The following is a 19,883-nucleotide window of genomic DNA, read 5'->3' as shown; positions in this document are numbered from 1 at the left end:
TTATTTAGGCCCGAACATTTAAAAACGAGTACATATACACATAGGCACACAAGTGAAACGGGGCAACTTGGTGAGCAAGTCAGTACAAGGAGAAACGTCCTCTCCAGACCCTGCTCGCTTGCCGCTGGTGCTAGCGCTCGCCTAAGGAAAATGGCAATACTCGCCAAGTAGCCCGGAGGCAGCAGGCGTTTGCACGACGTGCGGCGTAACCGCACATTGCCTGCTCCCGTCAACGCGGCGCACAGACAAAGAACGGCGAACGGCCCACCCAGAGAACTTGGGTCTCTGCGTGGAAGTGGCCCAAGGCAGAGCTGGTGACCCAGAGGTCCTTTCCCTCAGCCTAACATCTAGATCTGGCCTTGGGCTTAGCCACACCAAGGCTCTGGGAGCCCCGGAAAAGGAGCGCGAGAGTTCCTTGGAGGAAACAGTGAGGAGGAATGAGTCCGGCACGCGCAAAATTCATTGAATCTTCACCCTCGTGGCGATGCTCTGATCAGGAGGCAGAAGAATGGCGAATATTACTTCGTATGAAAAGCTTCAAGCCTTGTAGCCCCTCGGAAAATAAATAGTCCAAGTAACAGTTCCACTTCTTCCCCTGCAGGCACAGAAAAAGGACAATTACTTATCAAATACCTATGTTTAGTCTCTACTTTTCTTTTGTTTTTCAGTACTGGGGATGGAACCCAGGGGCTTTCTACCTCTGAGCTCCACCCCTAACCCTACTTTCTACTCTTTGTTTTGAGACAGGGTCTCACTGAGTTGCAGAGGGCCTCAATAAGTAGCTGAGGCTGTCTGCAAACCGTGATCCTCCAGTCTCAGCCTCCCGAACGCTGGGGTCACAAGCGTGCGCCACCACACCCGGCTCCTTTTTTGGACCTGGGCCTTGCACACGCTCAGCAAGCACACTAGCACTGAGCTACATCTCAGCACACTTGTTTTGGAGGAGGGCTGACTGGGGACGGGACCAGGAGCATTTCACCTGAGCTACAGCCCAGCTCTTTTAGTTTCTATTCTGAAACGGAGTAAGCTTCCGAGGCTGGCCTTGAAGCGGCGCTCCTCCTGCCTCAGCCTTCCCAGTACTGGGTGGCAGGCGTGTGCCACGGTGCCCGGCTGACTTCCTCTTCTCGCTCTTGGAAAAGTCTGCAGCATTTTTGATGCACACAGCAAGAGTGCGCCGAGAGGGCCTAGTTCAGAACTAGAGCCGAATCGGCAAGTAACATTCAAACCAGAAAGGACCCAAAGTCCAACTTAAACATCAGCTCCATTACACTAGCACTGAGCTATCTGTTCTACTGAACAAAGTATTATGGAACGGAAATGGGCTACCATTCCCATTCTCTAGACAGTTCACATTCGATACAGGTCAGCGGAGGGAGGCGAGTTTCCGTAGTATGAGGCCGCTGGCACTTTTCGATCCTCACTGCAGGCGCACCGCGGAGGCGTGGGCACAGCACTCACACGGGCAGCTCCGTGCAGAAGAGCGAAGCGCGTCTGTGCGCTCGTGTCAAGGGCACTGCAGGGAGGAACTGCGCTGGTGCAGCACGAGAGTTGGAGAAAAGAAAAGGCATGCAATCGCTCGGGGAACTCTGTAACGGGATGAAAATAAACATATTTACCCAGATAGAGCTCATGTTCATTGTCCTTTCTTCTGGGTTTTCCTTAAAAACAAAAGCAGTGGGGAGACACAGGGATGAAAAGACTTGGTAAGCAAAAGTCACAGAAAGTCAAGATGGGCTTTCACTTTGATTCAATCTGCCAAGTTCTTTTAGATTTTGTGTGTGGCACTGGGGATTGGACTCAGCTATCCCCTCACATCTTTTGTATTTCTTCTTTTGAAACCGGGTCTCGCTAGGTTGCTGAGAGTCTAAGTTTCTGAGGCTGTCCTTGAACCTGTGATCCTCTTGTCTCAGCCTCCCAAGTACCGTGATTACAGGTGTGTGCCAGCTTGCCCGGCTTTGGATTCTTTTTGGATACCACTTTAACCCTCCATAAAGAACAAGAGAAAGGAAATAAAATCACAATAGACAAGTGAGCATCATTTGGCTAATCCATAACCTTCTTTATTTCTTTATTTATTGGTACTGGGGATTGAACCCAGGGGAATTCTACGTCTGAGTTCCACCACCAGCCCTTCTAAGTTTTTGTTTTGAAACAGGGTCTCACCAAGTTGCTGAAGATGGCCTTGAACCTGTGACCCTCCTGTCTCAGCTTCCCAAGTACTGGGATTACAACTTATTCTTGATATCACTAAGAGAAAACTCCGTCCATTAAACTATCACAACACTGCCTTTTCCTGCAAAACGACCTATGATCGAAGACTTAGACGGGCAGGTTTTTCTCGTCTATCATCTTTACAAGATACAACAGTGAGGACGTTGCTGACGGTATTTCCAAAGCCTCATATTCAGAGTCCAACTCTTTTCTCACTTTCTGGGCTGTTAGCCAGATCCAGGGCAGAGCCGAGCTGCTCTCCATCCCTTTCCCACTCAGGAGTTACCATTTCCTTCTCCGTGCCATGCTCCTGGTGACACAGTACCTCCTCCTTTCCTTCAGTTTATCTGGTGGCACTGGGGGCAGAACCCAGGGGCTTATTCTATCTGGGTTCAGGAACTGGGGGGCCCTCAGCAACTTAGTGAGGCCCCGCTTCAAAATGCAAAGTACAAGAGGGCCGAGGTGTTGGAGGTGGAATGTTCCTGGGCTCCACTTCCATAAAAAGACATAAACAGGAAAAGGAGCGCAAAGCTTCTATCTGCCAAGTACGAAATGGTAAAAAACTAAAGACTAAAAAATGAACAAGTGTTTGCTGGTCATGCACCGAAGGGCTTCAGATTGTGAGGATGAGCGGGGCGTGGTGGCGCACGCTTGGAATCCCCGCGCTCGGGAGGCTGAGAAAGGAGGATCGCGCAGGCTCGAAGCCGGCCTCGGCTACTGAGTGAGGCTCTCGGCAAACTCAGTGAGACCCTGTTTCCAAATAAAGTCTAAAATAGGTCTGGGAGTGTAGCCCGGAGGTAGAAAGCCCCTGGGTTCCACCCCCAGTATAACACACACACACAGTGTTATCCAAACTCATCTACAGATCTGAGGCACTGCCCGTAAGGATCCTACTGGGATTCTTTGTAGAAACGACGAGCTGATTGTACAACTTTTTGTGTGTGATGCTGGGGTTTGAACCCAAAGGCGCCCCTTAGCTACACCCCGGCCCTATTTATGTGGAGTCAAGGTCTTGCCAGGTTGCTGAGTCTGGCTGAGTCGCTAAGGCTGGCCTCCAACCTGCGGCCCTTCTGTCTTGGTCTCGTGAGTACTGGGACTGCAGGCGTGTATCTCCACAGCCAGCCGGATGCTCGCTTTCCTTTTGTTTTTGCAGTCCTGGGGACTGGACCCAGGAGCTCACTCATGCTTGGTGAACCTCTGAGCCTATCTCCAGCCCTTAACTATAAAGGGACTGAAAGATAGAAGTAAATCTCATAACCTCGTGTTCCACAATGATTTCGCACAAGCAAGGAGAGAAAAAATTCATAAACTGAACTTTAGGAGATACCAGCCAAAAAGCGGAAAGATAATCTACAGGAGAAATCTTTTGCCAATCATGCATTTAAATAAAGCACTTGTATCTAGAATATAGAAAGAACTCTTATAATTCAAGAAGGTAAAGCATGCAATTAATGAACAAAAGCTGGGCGTGGGGGTGCGCTCCTGTCATCCCAGTACTTGGGAGGCTGAGACTGGAGGATTGCAGGTTCAAGGCCAGCCTCAGCAAGATGAGACTCTCATTAACCTAGCAAGACTCGGTTCCATAAAATAAAATAAAATGAAATAAAATAGAACTGGATCTGGGTGTGGTGGCACATGCCCGTAATCCTAGTCCTTGGGAGGCCGAGACGGACGGATCGCATGTGCCAGGACAGTCTCAGCAAGGACTGAGATTCTCATCAACCTAGCGAGACCCTGTTTCCAAATAAAAATAACATAGGGGTGGGGTGTAGTTCAGAGGGAGAATGCCCCTGGGCCGAATCCCCAGTACCACATACACCAAAAATGGGGTGGGGGTGGATGAGCAAAGGGCCGAAATATTTCCCCCAAAAAAAAAAAAAGTACAAATGGCCAAAAAGCGCATGAAAACATGGCGAGCATCGACAGACAGCACGGCAGAGCCAATCAATACCACAATGCCATGCAGGCTCACAACCCAGAGGACGGTTAGAATGAAAACGCAGACGCGCGCGGCCAAGACGTGGGGGAAACGGGATGCCGCCCGTCGCCCTGCTTCCCGGAGCCCGTGTGAGGACACTGCAGGCGCTCGGGGGGCCACGGCCGCCGCGTCCGCTCAGTATAAACCTGCTCCTTCGTCTGCAGACATTAAACGCTTCTCCGATGGCTGTCTCTGCGCGCCGGACGTTTTCTTTCATTGTGTTGCATTTCTCACTGCTCTGGCCTGTCACGGCAGGCTGAACCCAGATTCTCTCCGGGGACTTGTAATCCCACCTGCCGTATTGTCCACGGATTTGATACATACGGCGCATGAGCCTTCCGCAAGTCACTGACACCGCTGAGAATGGCGGAGCCCAAGCTAAGTCCGGAGAGGCTTCCCCGCCTACTCACGTTATTGTCAATCCATCTGAGCAGGAGGCTTAGCTGGGCGTGGGGGTGCGCACCTGTAATCCTAGTACTTGGGAGGCGGAGACAGGAGGATCACAGGCCAGCCTCAGTAACTTAGCGAGACCCTCAACAACCTAGTGAGACCCTGTTTCCAAGTAAAAAAATAAAATAAGGCTAGGGGTGTGGCCTGAATGTCTCTGGGGACTCAGCCTCCAGGACCAAACAAGTCGGCAGGCTCCCACTAAGACTGTGAGGCAAATAAGGCCTCACGTCATCCATTTTCACGGAAGGAATTAGAGGGGAGCGTCAAGCCTCTTACCTGGGACCGTCTCCATCTAAGTGGACATGAACTGACAAACTAAGCACTTTGCTCTTTCTCAGAAGGTGCCTTTGCTCAGCCCACCACACCGCACGCGACCTGTTTATGCGCACGTCCCTGCCCAGGCCCTCTGAGCAGCCTGAACCCCCAAAGTTCGTTACAGAAAGAACACTGAACAGCCTTGGAATTCGGGTACTGCACTTGTCGCATTTCTCCTTTTGCCATGACAAGACATTGAGAATCCTTTAAATACCCTTACCTGCAGCAGAAAGGAAAGCGCGTAGCTCAGTAGGGAAGGGTGACGGGCCAAACTTAAGCTGCTTTTATACTCGGCCACTCCAGCCCTCTGGAAGACTCGGGGGTCGATGTGCATGCCTTTCTCGAAGGGCCTGGAGGTCCACAGGCACCCAACCATGGTCGTCAAATACTGGTTAAACTGTTGATAGGTCTTGCTGTTGAAGCTGAACTCTGATTGGGCCTAATGGCAAAGAAGGACGGCCATTACCGTCCATCCGCTCCTCTTCCTTCTCAACAGGTCATGTGTTTTTCGGCACTAGGGGTGGAACCCAGGGCCGTTCTACCACCACGCTCCACCCCCAGCCCTATTTTGTATTCTTTCTTTTGAAACAGGGTCTCACTGAGTTGCAGAGGGCCTCACTAAGTAGCTGAGGCTGTCTGCGAACCGCCATCCTCCTCAACAGTCCAATTTTTAAACTAGTCATCTAACAAACAGATTTAGCATTCTTACCTTCTGCACCAACGCATTTTCCTTTGCAGCAATCAAGTTTTCACGATACCTAATAGTAGGAACAAGCAGAACGAAGTGTTTAGCATACTTTGTGAGGGTCTGGGGATGGAACCCAGGGGCATCCTGCCTCCAAGCTACACCCCCAGCCCTATTTTTTTTTATTCTTAAATTTGAAACAGTCTCACTGAGTTGCAAAGGGTCTCACTAAGTAGCTGAGGCTGTCCGGGAATCGTGATCCTCCTGTCTCAGCCTCCCAAATGCTGGGATTACAAGTGTGCACCACCACGCCCGGCTTACCTTTGAACCTAATGCTTCTGAAGTGTAAAATAAACAAAAATTCACATTTTTTTGGAATTTATTTACTTATTTGTGTGTGTATGGTGCTAGGGATTGAATCCAGGCGCATTCTACCTCTGAGCTAGGCCTGCAGGCCTATTTTAGCTTTTATTTGGAGACAGGGTCTCACTAAGTTACTGAGGTTCGGCTGTCTACCCTGCAGTCCTCCTGTCTCAGTCTCCGAAGTGCTGGGATTACAGGTATGCCTGTTGTGGTGCAAGACTCTGAGCAACCTAGAAATCCCTAGTAACACACACACACACACACACACACACACACACGCACACGCACACACACGCACACACACACACACACGCACACACACACACGCACACACACACACACACGCACACACACACACACAATTAGGGGCTCAAATCTGAGCTGTGCCGGTGATGGCAGCACACACCTATAGTGATAACTATAATTAGTGTGTGTGTAGTAACACTACACACACAATAGTAATACTACTGTTTGAGAGGCTAAGATGGGAGGATCACAGGTTTGAGGCCAGCCTCAGCAACTCCTGTTTTAGCAAGATCCTGTTTTAAAATTTAAAATAATAGCCGGGCGTGGTGGCGCACGCTTGCAATCCCAGCATTCGGGAGGCTGAGACAGGAGGATCGCAGTTTGTGGCCAGCCTCAGCTACTTAGTGAGGCCCTCCGTAACTCAGTGAGACCTTATTTCAAAATAAAGAATCAAAAACAGGACTGGGGCTGTAGCTCGGAGGTAGAATGCCCCTGGCTTCTATCCCCAGTACTGCAAACACAAAACAAAACAAAATTTAAAAAAATAAATAAAGGGCGGGAGCTGGAGCTGGAAGTCAGAGGTAGAATGGCCCTGGGTTCAACCCTGGTGCTAAGAAAAAAGAATTTCCTAAAGGGGAAAGAGGTCATTTAGAAATATAATATTTCCTTGCCTGAGAAATATTATCTAGTTCATTAAAAATATTTTAACTTTGACATGGTTCTACAAGTAGTGTTTCTGTTCATGGCAGTTTATATCTGTTAATTCCTGTACTTGGGAGGTTGAGAAAGGAGTGCAGGTTTGAGGCCCTCAGCAGCTTAGTGAACCCCGGTTTCAAAACTCATAGCTGAACTGGGGCTGGAGGTCCGGCTGAGAGGTAGACCGCGCCTGGGTTCCGAGCCCACCCGCACACGCACGCAGGCAAGGATTACCAGAGCTTGGAAAGAAAGCTCAGGAGTTTCACAGAACGGGCAACGGCTCCTCTTCTCTCTCAGAAAACGTTTTTTTTCGAGAAGCTAAAACCACTTAAACCAGTTGTCAACAAACGACTAAATTTTAAGACACAGAAATTAAAATGAATAAATCTAAGCACAACAGTACCATTCGTGACAACTCCTTCACTGCGATTTTTATTCCGTATCCCCGGCAGTGGGAGACTTACAAATAACACGGCCATCTTAGCGCCGTATTGGAAGGTCAAGCCCAAAAGAAAGCCATGCTTCCCATTTGCACAGGCAGAAAGTGAACAGGAATTTTGACTGTGTTGTGGTTGAAAGGTGATGGCAGCATCTCGATGTGCTGAGCCATGACTGGCCCCAGGCCTCACCTGTGCATCACGTAGCAGAGCCGGTTCAGGACGCTGGCGTCCAGGCTGAGGAGCGCCGGGTAGAAAATCCCGGGTGGACACAGCATCAGCAGCGGGAGCTGGTGGTCTGTGTAAATGTCGCACACCTTTGGGGAGAACGAGAGGTCACGCCCCAGACATCGACCACCGGGGCCCAAATAAGCAACATAAAATAGGCAGTCATCCAACAGTAGGCTTAGCGCCGCTCAACTCCGAAGCCACAAGTCAGTTCAAAATAAGCCCCATCAAACATCCACATTATCGCAGACGATTACTTCTAGAAGGCCATTATGAAAACCTTTCCCTTTTTCTGGGGAGGAGTCTTCGAGTCCGGGGGACAGGGGAGAGGAAGGGACCGTGTCTTTCTCCTTAAGTCCCACAGGTACTCGTCATACTGGTTAGCTGACAACCCGGAACACAAAGGACAGCAGCTCGTAAGCAGGTACAGACACGGGACGGCGGCGCCGGTGACGGCCGAGGCCGGGAAAGGGGATGAGGGCGAGGACTTCCGGGGGACAGTCTCGTCCCGGGTTGAAAACTCGAAGCAGTGAAAGAGGACGAGCGTCACGAAGGCTCTAAGCAGGAGACACAGGCAGCGGCGAGGCAGGAACAGGGAGCTGAAGACGAGGAGTACTGGGGGTCTCGCCAGAGGTCGAGCACGTCCAATGGATGAGCATAACGTGATTTGAGGAACGGACCTCTGTGCAGAACCAGTCTCATCACGCGTCAATGCATATTGAACTGGGCCCCAAACACCGCATTTAGCTTTTACGTTTTATGCTGAGCATCGAGAGATATCATGGCAATTTAAAACGATGCCACAATAAAATATTACTTCACGCAGGTGAAAATATAATTAACGTCGAATTGTGAGGTAATTTTACCATCTTTTTTTTGGGGGGTCATCCTAGCCCTATTTTTTATTCTTTATTTTGAAGCAGAGTCTTACTGAGCTGCAGAGGGCCTCACTAAGTAGCTGAGGCTGTCCGCGAACCGCGATCCTCTGGTCTCAGCCTCCCGAGTGCTGGGATGACGAGCGTGCCCGCCACGCCCGGCTAGTCTTACTGTCTTAAGAGGACCTTACCCCACCCTTTGTGGTTGTACATGAAATTTAAATAACAGGCTAGTGAACGGCTGTCCCCGCAACCCTAACAGGCAACGGGAAATGTGTGCCACCTTCTCGTAGAAATCCAGAACGAAGTGCATCAGGAGGGCGCGGTGGCTTTCCATGCGCAGCGCGGCGGTGCCCAGCCAGCCCACGTAGCGGATCAGCTTGCGTACGGAGTCCATGCAGCCGCCGAGCGTCGTCTCCCTGCCAAACAGACCCAGAGCATTCACGCCCGCACCAGGGAAACAAAGGCAGCCAGACAATGCTGACAGGAGTTTGCGATTGACGTGAAAAACGATCGCGGTGCTTACTTATCAACTACGCTTGGCCCTCTGGGGACCCCCTGAGGTCTATTCACAGAATTCCCTCGGCAAGCAGACTCCACGAGCAAATATGGGGAGAAAAAAGCTCTGGCCAGACTTATGGAAGGGACTGGCTCCAGGGACCTTTGCAGTCAACGTATGGTTTCTAGTCCCTGGTAAGCACTGACCCGGACACCCCTCCAGTCGGGAATCCTGAGGGAGGTACAGAAAAGTCACCGGGAGTGGCTTCTCATTAACAATCACGGGGAAGAGTTTGTGACAACGGGACATGAACATTTCAGATAAAATCCGAAAATGATTAGATAAAAGAGAAGACGCGTGAATGTGACCAGAGCTTCGCCCTCCTGTCTAAGTAGTCAACGCTGGCTCCACACAGGAAATCCAATCCCAGACAGTCTGAAGTTGACACCCGACGCTGCGTCGACAGCGAGTCCTGACCACGGTCGACACAGTTCCGTGTGCGGCACGGCCTGGTTCTCTAGATTCCCCTAAGATGGTGGCACCTTCTTCTCAGTCCCTGTGATAACCAGAAATGTCTCCGCAGTAAAGGCTTTTCTGTAGAACTACGACCTACTCCCTTTGACAGCCTATGGCATATGGTCATATGATAGAATACGGCATTGCAATCCTATCTCCAAAAGGAATTATTTAGAAATTCAAGCCGGGTGTGGTAGTGCACGCTTATAAACCTAGTACTTTGGAGGCTGAGATAGGAGGATCCCAGGTTTGAGGACAGTTTCAGCAATTTAGTGAGGCTCTCAGCAATGTAGTGAGACCCTTTTTCCAAATAAGAAATAAAAAAAAAAATTGGTCTGGAGATGTAGCTGGGAGATAGAATGCCTCTGGGTTTAATTCCCAGTACCACACGACCGCGTGCGCGCGCACACACACGCACACATTGAAAAAGGAAATTAAGAGCTATACTATATAATGCCAAGTATTACTTATTATTATTTTTTGGGGGGGTGGTACTGGGGTTCCTGGAAGCCCTTCAACCTCCGGGCTACACTCCCAAACCTGTTTTTTTTATATTTTTATTTGGAAACAGGGTCTCTTAAACCAGGGAGGCCGGCTTCGAACCTGCACGATCCCCCATCTCCATCTCCCAAGTGCAGGGATTACAAGCGTGCGCCACCACGCCCGGCGCTACTTATTATTATTAATAGGCAAAGTTGTCTAAATGTATGTCTACTTATTTAAGGATTTTAGAAAGCATTTACCCTTTTTAGACATTCTACCCGAATTTATGAGATGACAAAGAATCCTGGGGTTTAGGGAAGATAATACAGAAGTCGTAAGGTATTTCCATTGCAAGTTGGCCAAGGGTTATAGACGCACACATAGAAATTCTCTATAATAGTGGTCCGCCACCTGCAGTTGGCGGCGTATTCCTGAAACCCCAGTACTTGGGAGGCTGAGACAGGAGGATCACAGGTTGGAAACCAGCCCCGGCAGCTCAGTGAGGCTCGCATCAACTTAGCGAGAACCTGTTTCCAAGTACGGAAAGGTTTCAGAAGCAGTGCTAAGCTCTGGACGGCGTGATCCCGCTCACGCCGCGCTATCCCCGCCACGGTCGACAGCTGGCGCGGGTGAGCTCAGGCAACTCACAGAGGGCTGCTCGTCGCCGGCTTCGTGCGGACGTCCAGGGAAAGACACAGCAGCCAGTTCTGCAGCAGCTCTTTCAGACTCTGAAGAACGCTACACTGAGGGACGAGACAACAAACAGAACATCCGTTCAAGCATCGAGACCCGGTGTTCAGGACTGACCGAGGACACCTGCTCTGCAACGCCATGTCTGCTGTGCCAGCACGAGCAGTCTCCGGGAGACGGATGACGGCGATGATTTTGACATTTTTGCCTCTAAGAAACGCACCTCCACATTCAGCCCCAACCTAGCCTGGGAACAGACTTTCCTCTAGAATCCACGCAGTTATAACAAATAGTACACCGTCAATGAAAAACATCATACTCAGTGATTCTCTGAAGGCGCTAGGTCTGAGTTCCCTTTGTAACTATGGCCCACAAGATGGTCGGAAAAACTATCTTATCTTTTGTGACTTTGGAAAAGAAATAATGCCAATCCTTTCTCAGGCATTTCCTTGACTGCAAGGGGCCTCACCACATATATAAAACTAACACTCAGTCTGGTGAGGGCCCACCCTGTAATCCCAGTCCTTGGGAGGCTGAGACAGGAGGATCGCAGTCTCGGCAAGGCGACGTCCTCAGCAACGTAAGGAGACCCTGTTTCAAAATAGAAGATAAAAAAGGCTGAGGGTATAGCTCAGAGGTCAAATACTTCTGGTTTCAATCTTTAGTACCCAAACCAGAAAACCAAGAAAAGAAAAAAACAAACAAACAAAACTAGCCAGGCATGGTGGCGCACACGTTTATAAATCCCAGTACTTGGAAAGTTGAGACAGGAGGATTTTAGATTCGAGACCAGCCTCAGCAATTTATCAAAACCTGTCTCAAGCTTAAAAATCAATTTGGGCTGGCAGTGTACCGCTGTGGTAGAGCGCCCCTGATTTTGATCCCCAGTATCAGAAATGAGTAAATACAAGGGGCTCTCGCTCAGGTACAGTTCCCGAACGCCTCCAGAGAGGAACACATTTAAATTTATCCTAAAGTTGGAACAATTTCATTAGCATAAAATGACTATTCTATAGTAAGCAATATGAATATCACAAGGAGGTTTTGTTTTGGCAGTAATGGAGATGGACCCCAGGGCATTCTGTCTCTGAGCTCCACCTCCACCCCTATTTTGTAGTCTTTAGTTCTAAAACAGGGTCTCACTGAGTTGCAGAGGGCCTCACTAAGTGGCTGAGGCTGGCCATGAACTGTAATCCTCCTGTCTCAACCTCCCAAATGCTGAGATTACAAGCGTGCACCACCACGCCTGGCTCTTAAGAAGTTTTGTTTGCTTAGGTCATTAGTGTATTCCTAGTGTTAAGAAGGCAGTAGTAAACTGGGCATGGTGGCGCCCACCTGAAATTCCAGTATGTGGGAAGCTGAGACAAGGGGTTCACAGGTTTGAGGCCAGCCTCAGCAACTTAGTGAGCCCTGTCTCAAAATAAAAAATAGGCCTGGGGGTGTAGCTCAGAGGTAGAATGCCTCCGGGTTCAATCTCCAGTACCAAAAAAAAGAAAAAGAGAAAAAGAAAAAAGAAGAGTGGCAGTATTAACAGGAACTTAATAAATATTTGTAAATGAATAAGCATTATCTGCAAAACTATAAACCACAACAAACTAAGGATGGGCCGGGCGTGGTGGCACAGGCCTGTAATCCCAGTCCTTGGGAGGCTGAGACGGGAGGATCGCGGTTCGCGGACAGCCTCAGCTACTTAGTGAGGCCTCTGCAACTCAGTGAGACCCGGTTTCAAATAAAGAATAAAACATAGGGCTGGGGCACAGCTTGGAGGTAGAGTGCCCCTGGGCTCCAACCCCAGTATTGCCAAAAAAAATAAAGAAATAAGCTAAGGCCGATTGAGTATTTCCCAGTTTGTTTTTATTAATACACATTTGCCATGTTTATTTACTTTGCCATTTGCCACAAGTAAAAACAGTTCAGGAAAACTGTAGGAAAAAAATCTTTAAAGCAGAAAACAATTCTGTATATTAAGTGAGAACTGGCTAATACAGTACCTCAAAGTCTGGGTGTGAGGTAACCACAAATATCACTGCTATAATATCGGTTTGGAACTGTGTACCACGGGCAGGAAAGTCTAAGCAAGATAAAGTTTTTTTTACCTTGAAATAAATTGTTGATGTAAAGAAGAGCTGTGTTAGATAGTCAAAAATAAGTGGCTTCATCTCTAGGAATAAAAAAAAGTACTTTCAAAATTCTTGAAATTTGTACTACATCGAATTAAAAGACTAAGCCATCACGATACGTACCAGAGAAGCTACTGAAAGGAATCCAGCTCACAAGCTGAAGGAACTGAGACCGACAACAGAGGCCATCCCAGAGAGGAAGGCTCTTGTAGAGGAACACGGCGCAGGAGTAAAAGCCCTCCTGGAATGCAAGTTGACAGTCAAAACGTACACGGACGCTTCATCACAATTACTCTGCAGACCAGCAGTTAATTTTGTGCTACAGCTGTCTCCCTCTATGTTTCATTTTGTCACTGATATAATAACAGCCTTCGGTCCCAGACTGTCCCATAAAAAGGACGAGGCGATTAGTGTCTGGATACATTCCCATCTTAATAGAATTTCCAAGCACTGTAAGACCTCATCAATTGAAAAGAAGGTACAAAGTTAAATAATAAAATATTTCTAAAGACAAATTTATTATTTTGGAGTACATACAATAATTGTGTGTGTGAGGGGGTACTGGGGATTGACCCCGAGAGCATCCTACCACTGAGCTAAACCCCTAGCCCTCTGTTAAAATGTTTTATTTTGAAAGGGTCTTGCTGAGTTGCGGAGGCTGTCCGTGAACTTGTGTTCCTCCTGTCTCGCGCCCCAAGTGCTGGGATTACACTACAGGTGTATGCCACGGGGCCCAGCTCGTGCAATAACTTATCCAGTCAATAAGGTGCGCACAGTGTTCTATAAGGCTGGAATCTCATTGGCGGCCATCCACCAAAGCCCAACTCTGAGCAGCTCCCCCTGGAGAAGCCCTGCTCTCTGGGTTGCCGTTGTACCTTCCAGAGTAGGGAGCAGGGCTTCCCTTTTCTCCTTGAGTCTCAACTACTGGTCAGACCTCTTTGTGACAGACATTCACTAGACAAGTTCATCTTGGAAGCTAACAGCACCACCTCAGTTGCCAGGAATCCTAAATGTGCACCTGCGGCCCCATCGCACTCTGAGCTTGGGAGTCATCACACCCCGCCGCCTGCGTGTGCCCTGAGACGTTTCGCGGGCAGGTGTCACAAGCATCTTTCCTTCCAAGCCTGCCTCTCCTAGACTCCTTTTCTCAATCGCTGCCACCCAGCCTTTCAAGCAGGAAAGTCAAAGTTAGCCCAGATCCTCCCTTTTCCTCATTGCCATCATCTGCACCCAATCCCCAATGAAATGCTCTCACAGGACCCCTAAGATTTCTTGAACAAACACCGAGGGTCACTTTCGTTCTAGCCCCCGGCTGAACACGAAGAAGGCTCAAACCAGGTTCTGTCCTCTGGGAGCTCCTGATGGCTGGGGAAATGGAGCTGCAAGCCCAGGACAGGAAGGACCGCAGCGACGGGACATTTCAAAGAGCTAACCCTGGGCTTCGCTGTGCTAATGCGTGACGGGGTCATGACAGTGCTGATACCTGGGTCGCAGCTTAAAAACAACTCTGGAGCCAGGCGTGGTGGCGCACGCTTGCAATCCCCGCGCTTGGGAGGCTGAGACAGGAGGATCGCGCAGGTTCGAAGCCAGCCTCAGCTACTGAGTGAGGCTCTCAGCAACTTAGTGAGACCCTGTTTCCAAATAAAGTATAAAATAGGTCTGGGAGTATAGCCCGGAGGTAGAAAGCCCCTGGGTTCCACCCCCAGTACCACACGCACACACACAAATACAACTCTGGGCCAGGCGTGGTGGTGCACACCTGTAATCCCAGTCCTTGGGAGGCTGAAACAGGAGGACTACAGCTTCAGTCTCAGAAACTTAGTGAGGCCCTACTTCAAAATAAAAAGTACAGGGTCAGAAGCCGGGCCTGGTGGCGCACGCTTGTAATCCCAGCATTTGGGAGGCTGAGACCGGAGGATCGCGGTTCGCGGACAGCCTCAGCTACTTAGTGAGGCCTTTTACAACTCAGTGAGACCCGGTTTCAAAATAAAGAATAAAAAAAATAGGGCAGGGTGTATATCTTGGAGGTCGAATGCTCCTGGGTTCCATCCCCAGACCCGCAAAAACAAAACAAAACAAAACAGAAAACAAAATAAAAAGTACTGGGAGTGGCTAGCTCAGAGGTAAAATGCCTCTGGGTTCAATCCCCAGTAAAATAAATGAAGAAGAAATTGAAAATGAATGAATGAATTTTAGTAAAGACGAGCAGGAAGCAGGTGGAGCCTTACCTGGAGAAAGCACTGCGCCCCGATGACGGTGTCTAGGAAGCTGGTAAACTCTTTTCCTTGTTCACAGTTATTCACCTTATACCAAATACATTCTAGAGCAGAAGCAGTAAACGTTAGCATCCGGTACACAATATATAGTTATCAGTACCCTGAAGTGACCAATAAATGCCAGGCGAGGTCCGATTCTTACACACACTACATGTTATGGCGGGGACACGGAGGCGCAGGGTGCTCAAGTAGATGGTAACGGGAACTCTTACAGTGAGAAAACGACAAAAGTTTACACACAGTCAGTGACCACAACTGACATTCTGTACCGCAGGAATCCAAGACACTGTTATTTTATGAGCTAAGCCGGGCCTGGTGGCACACACTATAATCCTAGTACCTGGGAGGCTGAGACAGGAAGATCGCAAGTTGGAGGCCAGCTTCAGCAATGTAACAATCTAGCAAGGCCATTAGCAACTCCGTGAGACACTGGTTCAAAAGGAAAATAGGGCTGGGGGTGTAGCTTGGAGGTGCAATGCCCCCGGGTTCGACCCCCAGTGCCACACACACGGACACACACACAAAACCTCGAGCGTACCCTAAACTTCAATTAGTTTTATGTAAGTGTAATGTACAAGTGCTAAGAATTTACTAAGTGGGAAAGGAATAAGTTGTCATGTCCTGTAAAGAAAGTCTCTGAGCAGAATTAGCCGGGAAGTGACTAGGGCTGAGGGGTGGAATTCCCCTGGGTCCCACCCATTCCCAGCCAGACTCAAACAAGCAAGCCCCAAATAACTGCAGGGTCAGGAGTTGCTTATCCGGCACAGACACGTTCCATCTGCTCCAGAGAAAGACTCTGGAGAAACAGCCGCCCCGGAGCAGTGAGCCTGGGCACTGCCCCCGCCAGATGCAACGCTGCTCACTGCTCCCAGCCCTCTGGCGGGGAGGGGCGGGCAGGCGCAGGGCCTGCCCAGGGGCTCAATCTCCCCCTCACCCTGTTGTGAAACAGGGTGCCTACGCTGCTAAGGGTGTCCCTAAGCTGCCGAGGCTGGTTCAACCTGGGATCCTCCTGCCGCAGCCTCCCGGGTACTGGAATTCCAGGGACTCCGCCACGCTCGCCCTGCCCTCTCCTGCAGTTCTTTAAGTGACAGATCCGGTGGCCACACGCGGCCCTGCGTATGTGTCAGTGGTGGAGAGAGGGTGCTGCGGTTGGCGGGCAGGGGCGGCAAGTTTCCGAGCGCAGTGCTTCCTTCCCGGCACCTCTCCTTTCCCACTCCAACAGACGCATCCTGACTACATGAGCAACAGAGATAACTGCACACTTCAAACTTGTCTAGAATGTGGCAGCCTGACGAGAGAACAGGCGCGAACTATCTCCTACCGGCGCTGGTCCGGTCCTTCTCACGTCCCTACCTTCTTGTAGCGCTTGACTCAACCAGTGATACAGCCGCAGTAGGAGGGACTCGTCGCGGACGCAGTTGATGTAGTGAAGTAGGAGAGGGCTGTTCAGCACGGAGCCCATCTGAGAAGGCAGCTGCGAAGACAAAGCGTCAGCCCACACGGCGAGGGCGCGCCGGCGGGAGCGCGCGGCCTAACAGCAAAGAAAACAGGCCGGACACGCACCTCCAGGCAGGGGAGGTTCTGTAGGAGTTGAGAGAAGCTCCGCAGCTCGTCTGATGGAAGCGATGGACTGCACCCGAGACACTCAGACAGACGCATCGCTTTTCTCCCACTTTCTTTAATGTCGCTACCAGAATGCTGGGCCGGTATAAGCGAGTTGGGAGTCCATCTCTGACAGAAACAGAATAGCCAAAGCGATCAATGGACTAGACTACAAACTATCAATATAAATATGAACGCAGTGCTTACAGTATCTTGATTAACGGAGTCTCAATATGGTTTGCGGAGAATCCCAAATAATCCAAATGTATTTAAATATCTCTAATCTCTTCCAACATCTGAATGGTTATTGTTTGGATTTCATTATAGGAAGCCACACGAGTCACGCACTTACTCTTTTTAGCGAACGGATATTAGCTGGACCGAACGTAGGTTTTAGAGGGTGTGGAAAAGGTCCCTGGTTTCTTAGCCGCACAGCAAGGGGGGCTGCATTCCACAGATTCTCTGGATTCTTAAAATAGATCTAGAAAGGTCGGGTATAAAGTCCAAGACAGTAATTTGGAGCAGAATCAACTAGAAAACATATAATGAAACCGTTTGTACCCAGACAAACCCGCCGGGTGCCTTTTCCTAATCAGCAATCTCTGGATCGCATGCGTCAAATGAGACCCACACTCAAATGTCCCTCCAACAGCAGCACAGGCCGCGTCTTTAAACAGCCCGCAACAAATTATTTTGGTCCAAATCTGTAAATTTATCAAAAGTAACGGCTCACTCTTCCTATGGCTTCTCTCTCCGTGACCCCTTACCTTCTTTCTTAGAGGCAACGTGACAGAAATCAAAGACGGAACGAAGAACTTGTACAGAGACAACAGGGCCTGCAGATGAGGCTGCGCTCCCTGGAATAAAAGAACACTGGTCCGTTTCAGATTCCACGGACAATAAGAAACTAAGAAATGCCAAGAAGCAAAGAATGACAATAACAATAATAATAATAAACTGAGACCACACAGATATTCTGACTCTAATATAACCACAGGAAGAGACCACACAAAATAAGGAATTAGTAAGCAGACGTACATTTATTTATTATTTACTCCTTTATTTATGGTACTGGGGATTGATGCCAGGGGCATTATACCTTTAAGCTATACCTCCAGCCCTATTTCCATTTTACTTTGAAACAGGATTGCTGGGCGTGGTGGCGCACACTTGTAATCTCAGTACTTGGGAGGCTGAGACAGGAGGATTGCAGGTTCATGGTCAGCCTCAGCCTCGGTAACTTAATGAGACCTTTTCAAAATAATGAATAAAAAATAGGCTGGGGGTGTAGCTTGGAGGTAGAATGACCCTGGGTTCCATCCCCAGTACTGCAAAAACAAAACAAATCCGAACCAGGGTCTTGCTAGGTTGCTGAGTCTCACTAATTGCTCAGACTATCCTCCCAAGTGGTGGGATTACAAGCGAACATCGCCATGCCCAGCTATAAGCAGACATTCAATCTACCCATCTAAACAAACCTCCCACCCTGGGATTTTCTATTTTCTATGACCTTTCTCCCTATTTTGCTTCTTATTTTTTCTCTTCCTATTTCTCTTCTTAGCGACCTAGACCTAACCTTACCCGTCATTCTTGCTCGAATCACATGGCTTATTCTCAGGAACTGGCCTACTTCTCCTTGTATTTAGACACCAAGGACATAGGACCAAAGGGAAACCCAAGTAGCAAAGGGGTGAGCGGACACGGGGTGCATGCCTATAATCCCAGGCCTTGCGAGGATCGCAGGTGGGCCACCTCAGCAAGTACTGACACTCTCATGAACCTAGTGACCCTGCTTCCAAAGAACAAGTAAAATCGGACTGGGGAGTAGCTCGAAAGTAGAATGCCTCTGGGTTCAATCTCCAGTACCACACACACACACACACACACACACACACCCCAAAAAAGGAAAAGAAGTAGAAATATTAATACCTGATAATCACAGATCCTGGAAAATTAACTAGGAAATCTTACAATTGGTAAGCAATAGCCAAAGAGCTTGATATAACTGAAACAAGTCTTAAGAAAAATGCTAACTTTACAATAAAAGGCTGGGGCCAGGCGTGGTGGGAACACACCTGTAATCTCAGTACTTGAGAGTCTGGGACAGGAGGATCACAAGTTCAAGGCCAGCTTCAGCACATAGCGAGGCCCCGGTAACTTGGTGAGAGCCTATTTCAAAACAAAAAATAAAAAATGCCTGGGAGTGTAGCATAGCTCAGTGGTACAGCGCTCCTGGCTTCAATCTCAGTACCACAGAGAAAGGAGGGAGGGAGGGAGAGGGAAAGAGGGAGAGAGAGGGAGAGGGAGAGGGAGAGAGAGAGGAGGGGAGAGAGAGAGGATATATATAATATATATATGTATGTGTGTGTGTGTGTGTGTGTGTGTGTGTGTGTGTGTGTATATATATATATATATATATATATATATATATATATATAGAGAGAGAGAGAGAGAGAGAGAGAGAGAGAGAGAGAAAATGGTCGGAGAATATATTAAAGTTTGTCTTGAAATGCTCCCTTCCTAGAAACCCTACAAAAACTATGAACTCAGCCAGGCGTGGTGGCGCACACTTGTAATCCCAGTACTTGGGAGTCTGAGACGGGAGGATCTCAGGTTTCTGGCCAGCTTCAACTACTTAATGAGGCCCTTGGCAACTTAGTGAGACCCTGTTTCAAAATAAAGTATGAAAAATAGGACTAGGGGTATAGCTTGGGGGTACAATGTCCTGGGGTCAATCCGCAGTACCACAAAAATCCAAAGCAAACCAAACACTATGTTTCTGGCCACTCCCTAACACTTCCATTCTAGGCATCACAGCCCAGTTCCCTAAACAGCACTTGTCCACGCCATAGCGCAGGCTGCTCCTGCTGGCAGGAATGCCCTTCTTCCCCTCCTTTGGCTACTTAACGTGCATGTTTACCACAGCACAATATATCATTACAATGCACCAAATAAAAGCAAAAGAAAAATAATTTTTAAAAGCAAGCAAGTTCCTTGAAGATAATGATTTGATTTTGAATTGTATTCTTGCCTTCCAATTCCTCTTGACCACCATCACTTCCTTGACCTTGAGTCTGTGTGTGTGTGTGTGTGTGTGTGTGTGTGTGTGTGTGTGTGTGTGTGGCTGGAGACTGGCTCGGCCTCCCGCATGCTAAGAAGGTCTCGCCTACAGGGCTCCGTCCCTAGCCCTGACCGAGCTGCTTTTGTGCACTG

The 19,883-nt window shown here is 48.9% G+C and overlaps 1 protein-coding gene across 1 annotated transcript in view; it reads right to left on the bottom strand.

Annotated features, from left to right (window-relative positions):
* Window positions 1–493: 493 nt before the first annotated feature.
* The window catches only part of CENPI (centromere protein I), a gene marked incomplete at both ends in the record, with an annotated part of 33,462 nt that continues 14,072 nt past the window's right edge, over window positions 494–19,883 (bottom strand). Inside the window, 14 exons of the mRNA XM_080719030.1 lie at window positions 494–595; window positions 1,617–1,658; window positions 5,175–5,393; window positions 5,664–5,712; window positions 7,574–7,698; window positions 8,768–8,903; window positions 10,631–10,725; window positions 12,769–12,833; window positions 12,916–13,033; window positions 15,021–15,112; window positions 16,422–16,542; window positions 16,632–16,799; window positions 17,023–17,151; window positions 17,438–17,527. Coding sequence (XP_080575156.1) covers window positions 494–595; window positions 1,617–1,658; window positions 5,175–5,393; window positions 5,664–5,712; window positions 7,574–7,698; window positions 8,768–8,903; window positions 10,631–10,725; window positions 12,769–12,833; window positions 12,916–13,033; window positions 15,021–15,112; window positions 16,422–16,542; window positions 16,632–16,799; window positions 17,023–17,151; window positions 17,438–17,527 — 1,551 coding nt within the window. The remainder of the gene's footprint in view (window positions 596–1,616; window positions 1,659–5,174; window positions 5,394–5,663; window positions 5,713–7,573; window positions 7,699–8,767; window positions 8,904–10,630; window positions 10,726–12,768; window positions 12,834–12,915; window positions 13,034–15,020; window positions 15,113–16,421; window positions 16,543–16,631; window positions 16,800–17,022; window positions 17,152–17,437; window positions 17,528–19,883) is intronic.

Source organism: Muscardinus avellanarius (genome assembly GCF_963383645.1).
Source record: "Muscardinus avellanarius genome assembly, chromosome: X".
In the NCBI taxonomy this organism is placed as follows: domain Eukaryota; kingdom Metazoa; phylum Chordata; class Mammalia; order Rodentia; family Gliridae; genus Muscardinus; species Muscardinus avellanarius.
This window is presented reverse-complemented; position numbering and strand designations above follow the sequence as displayed.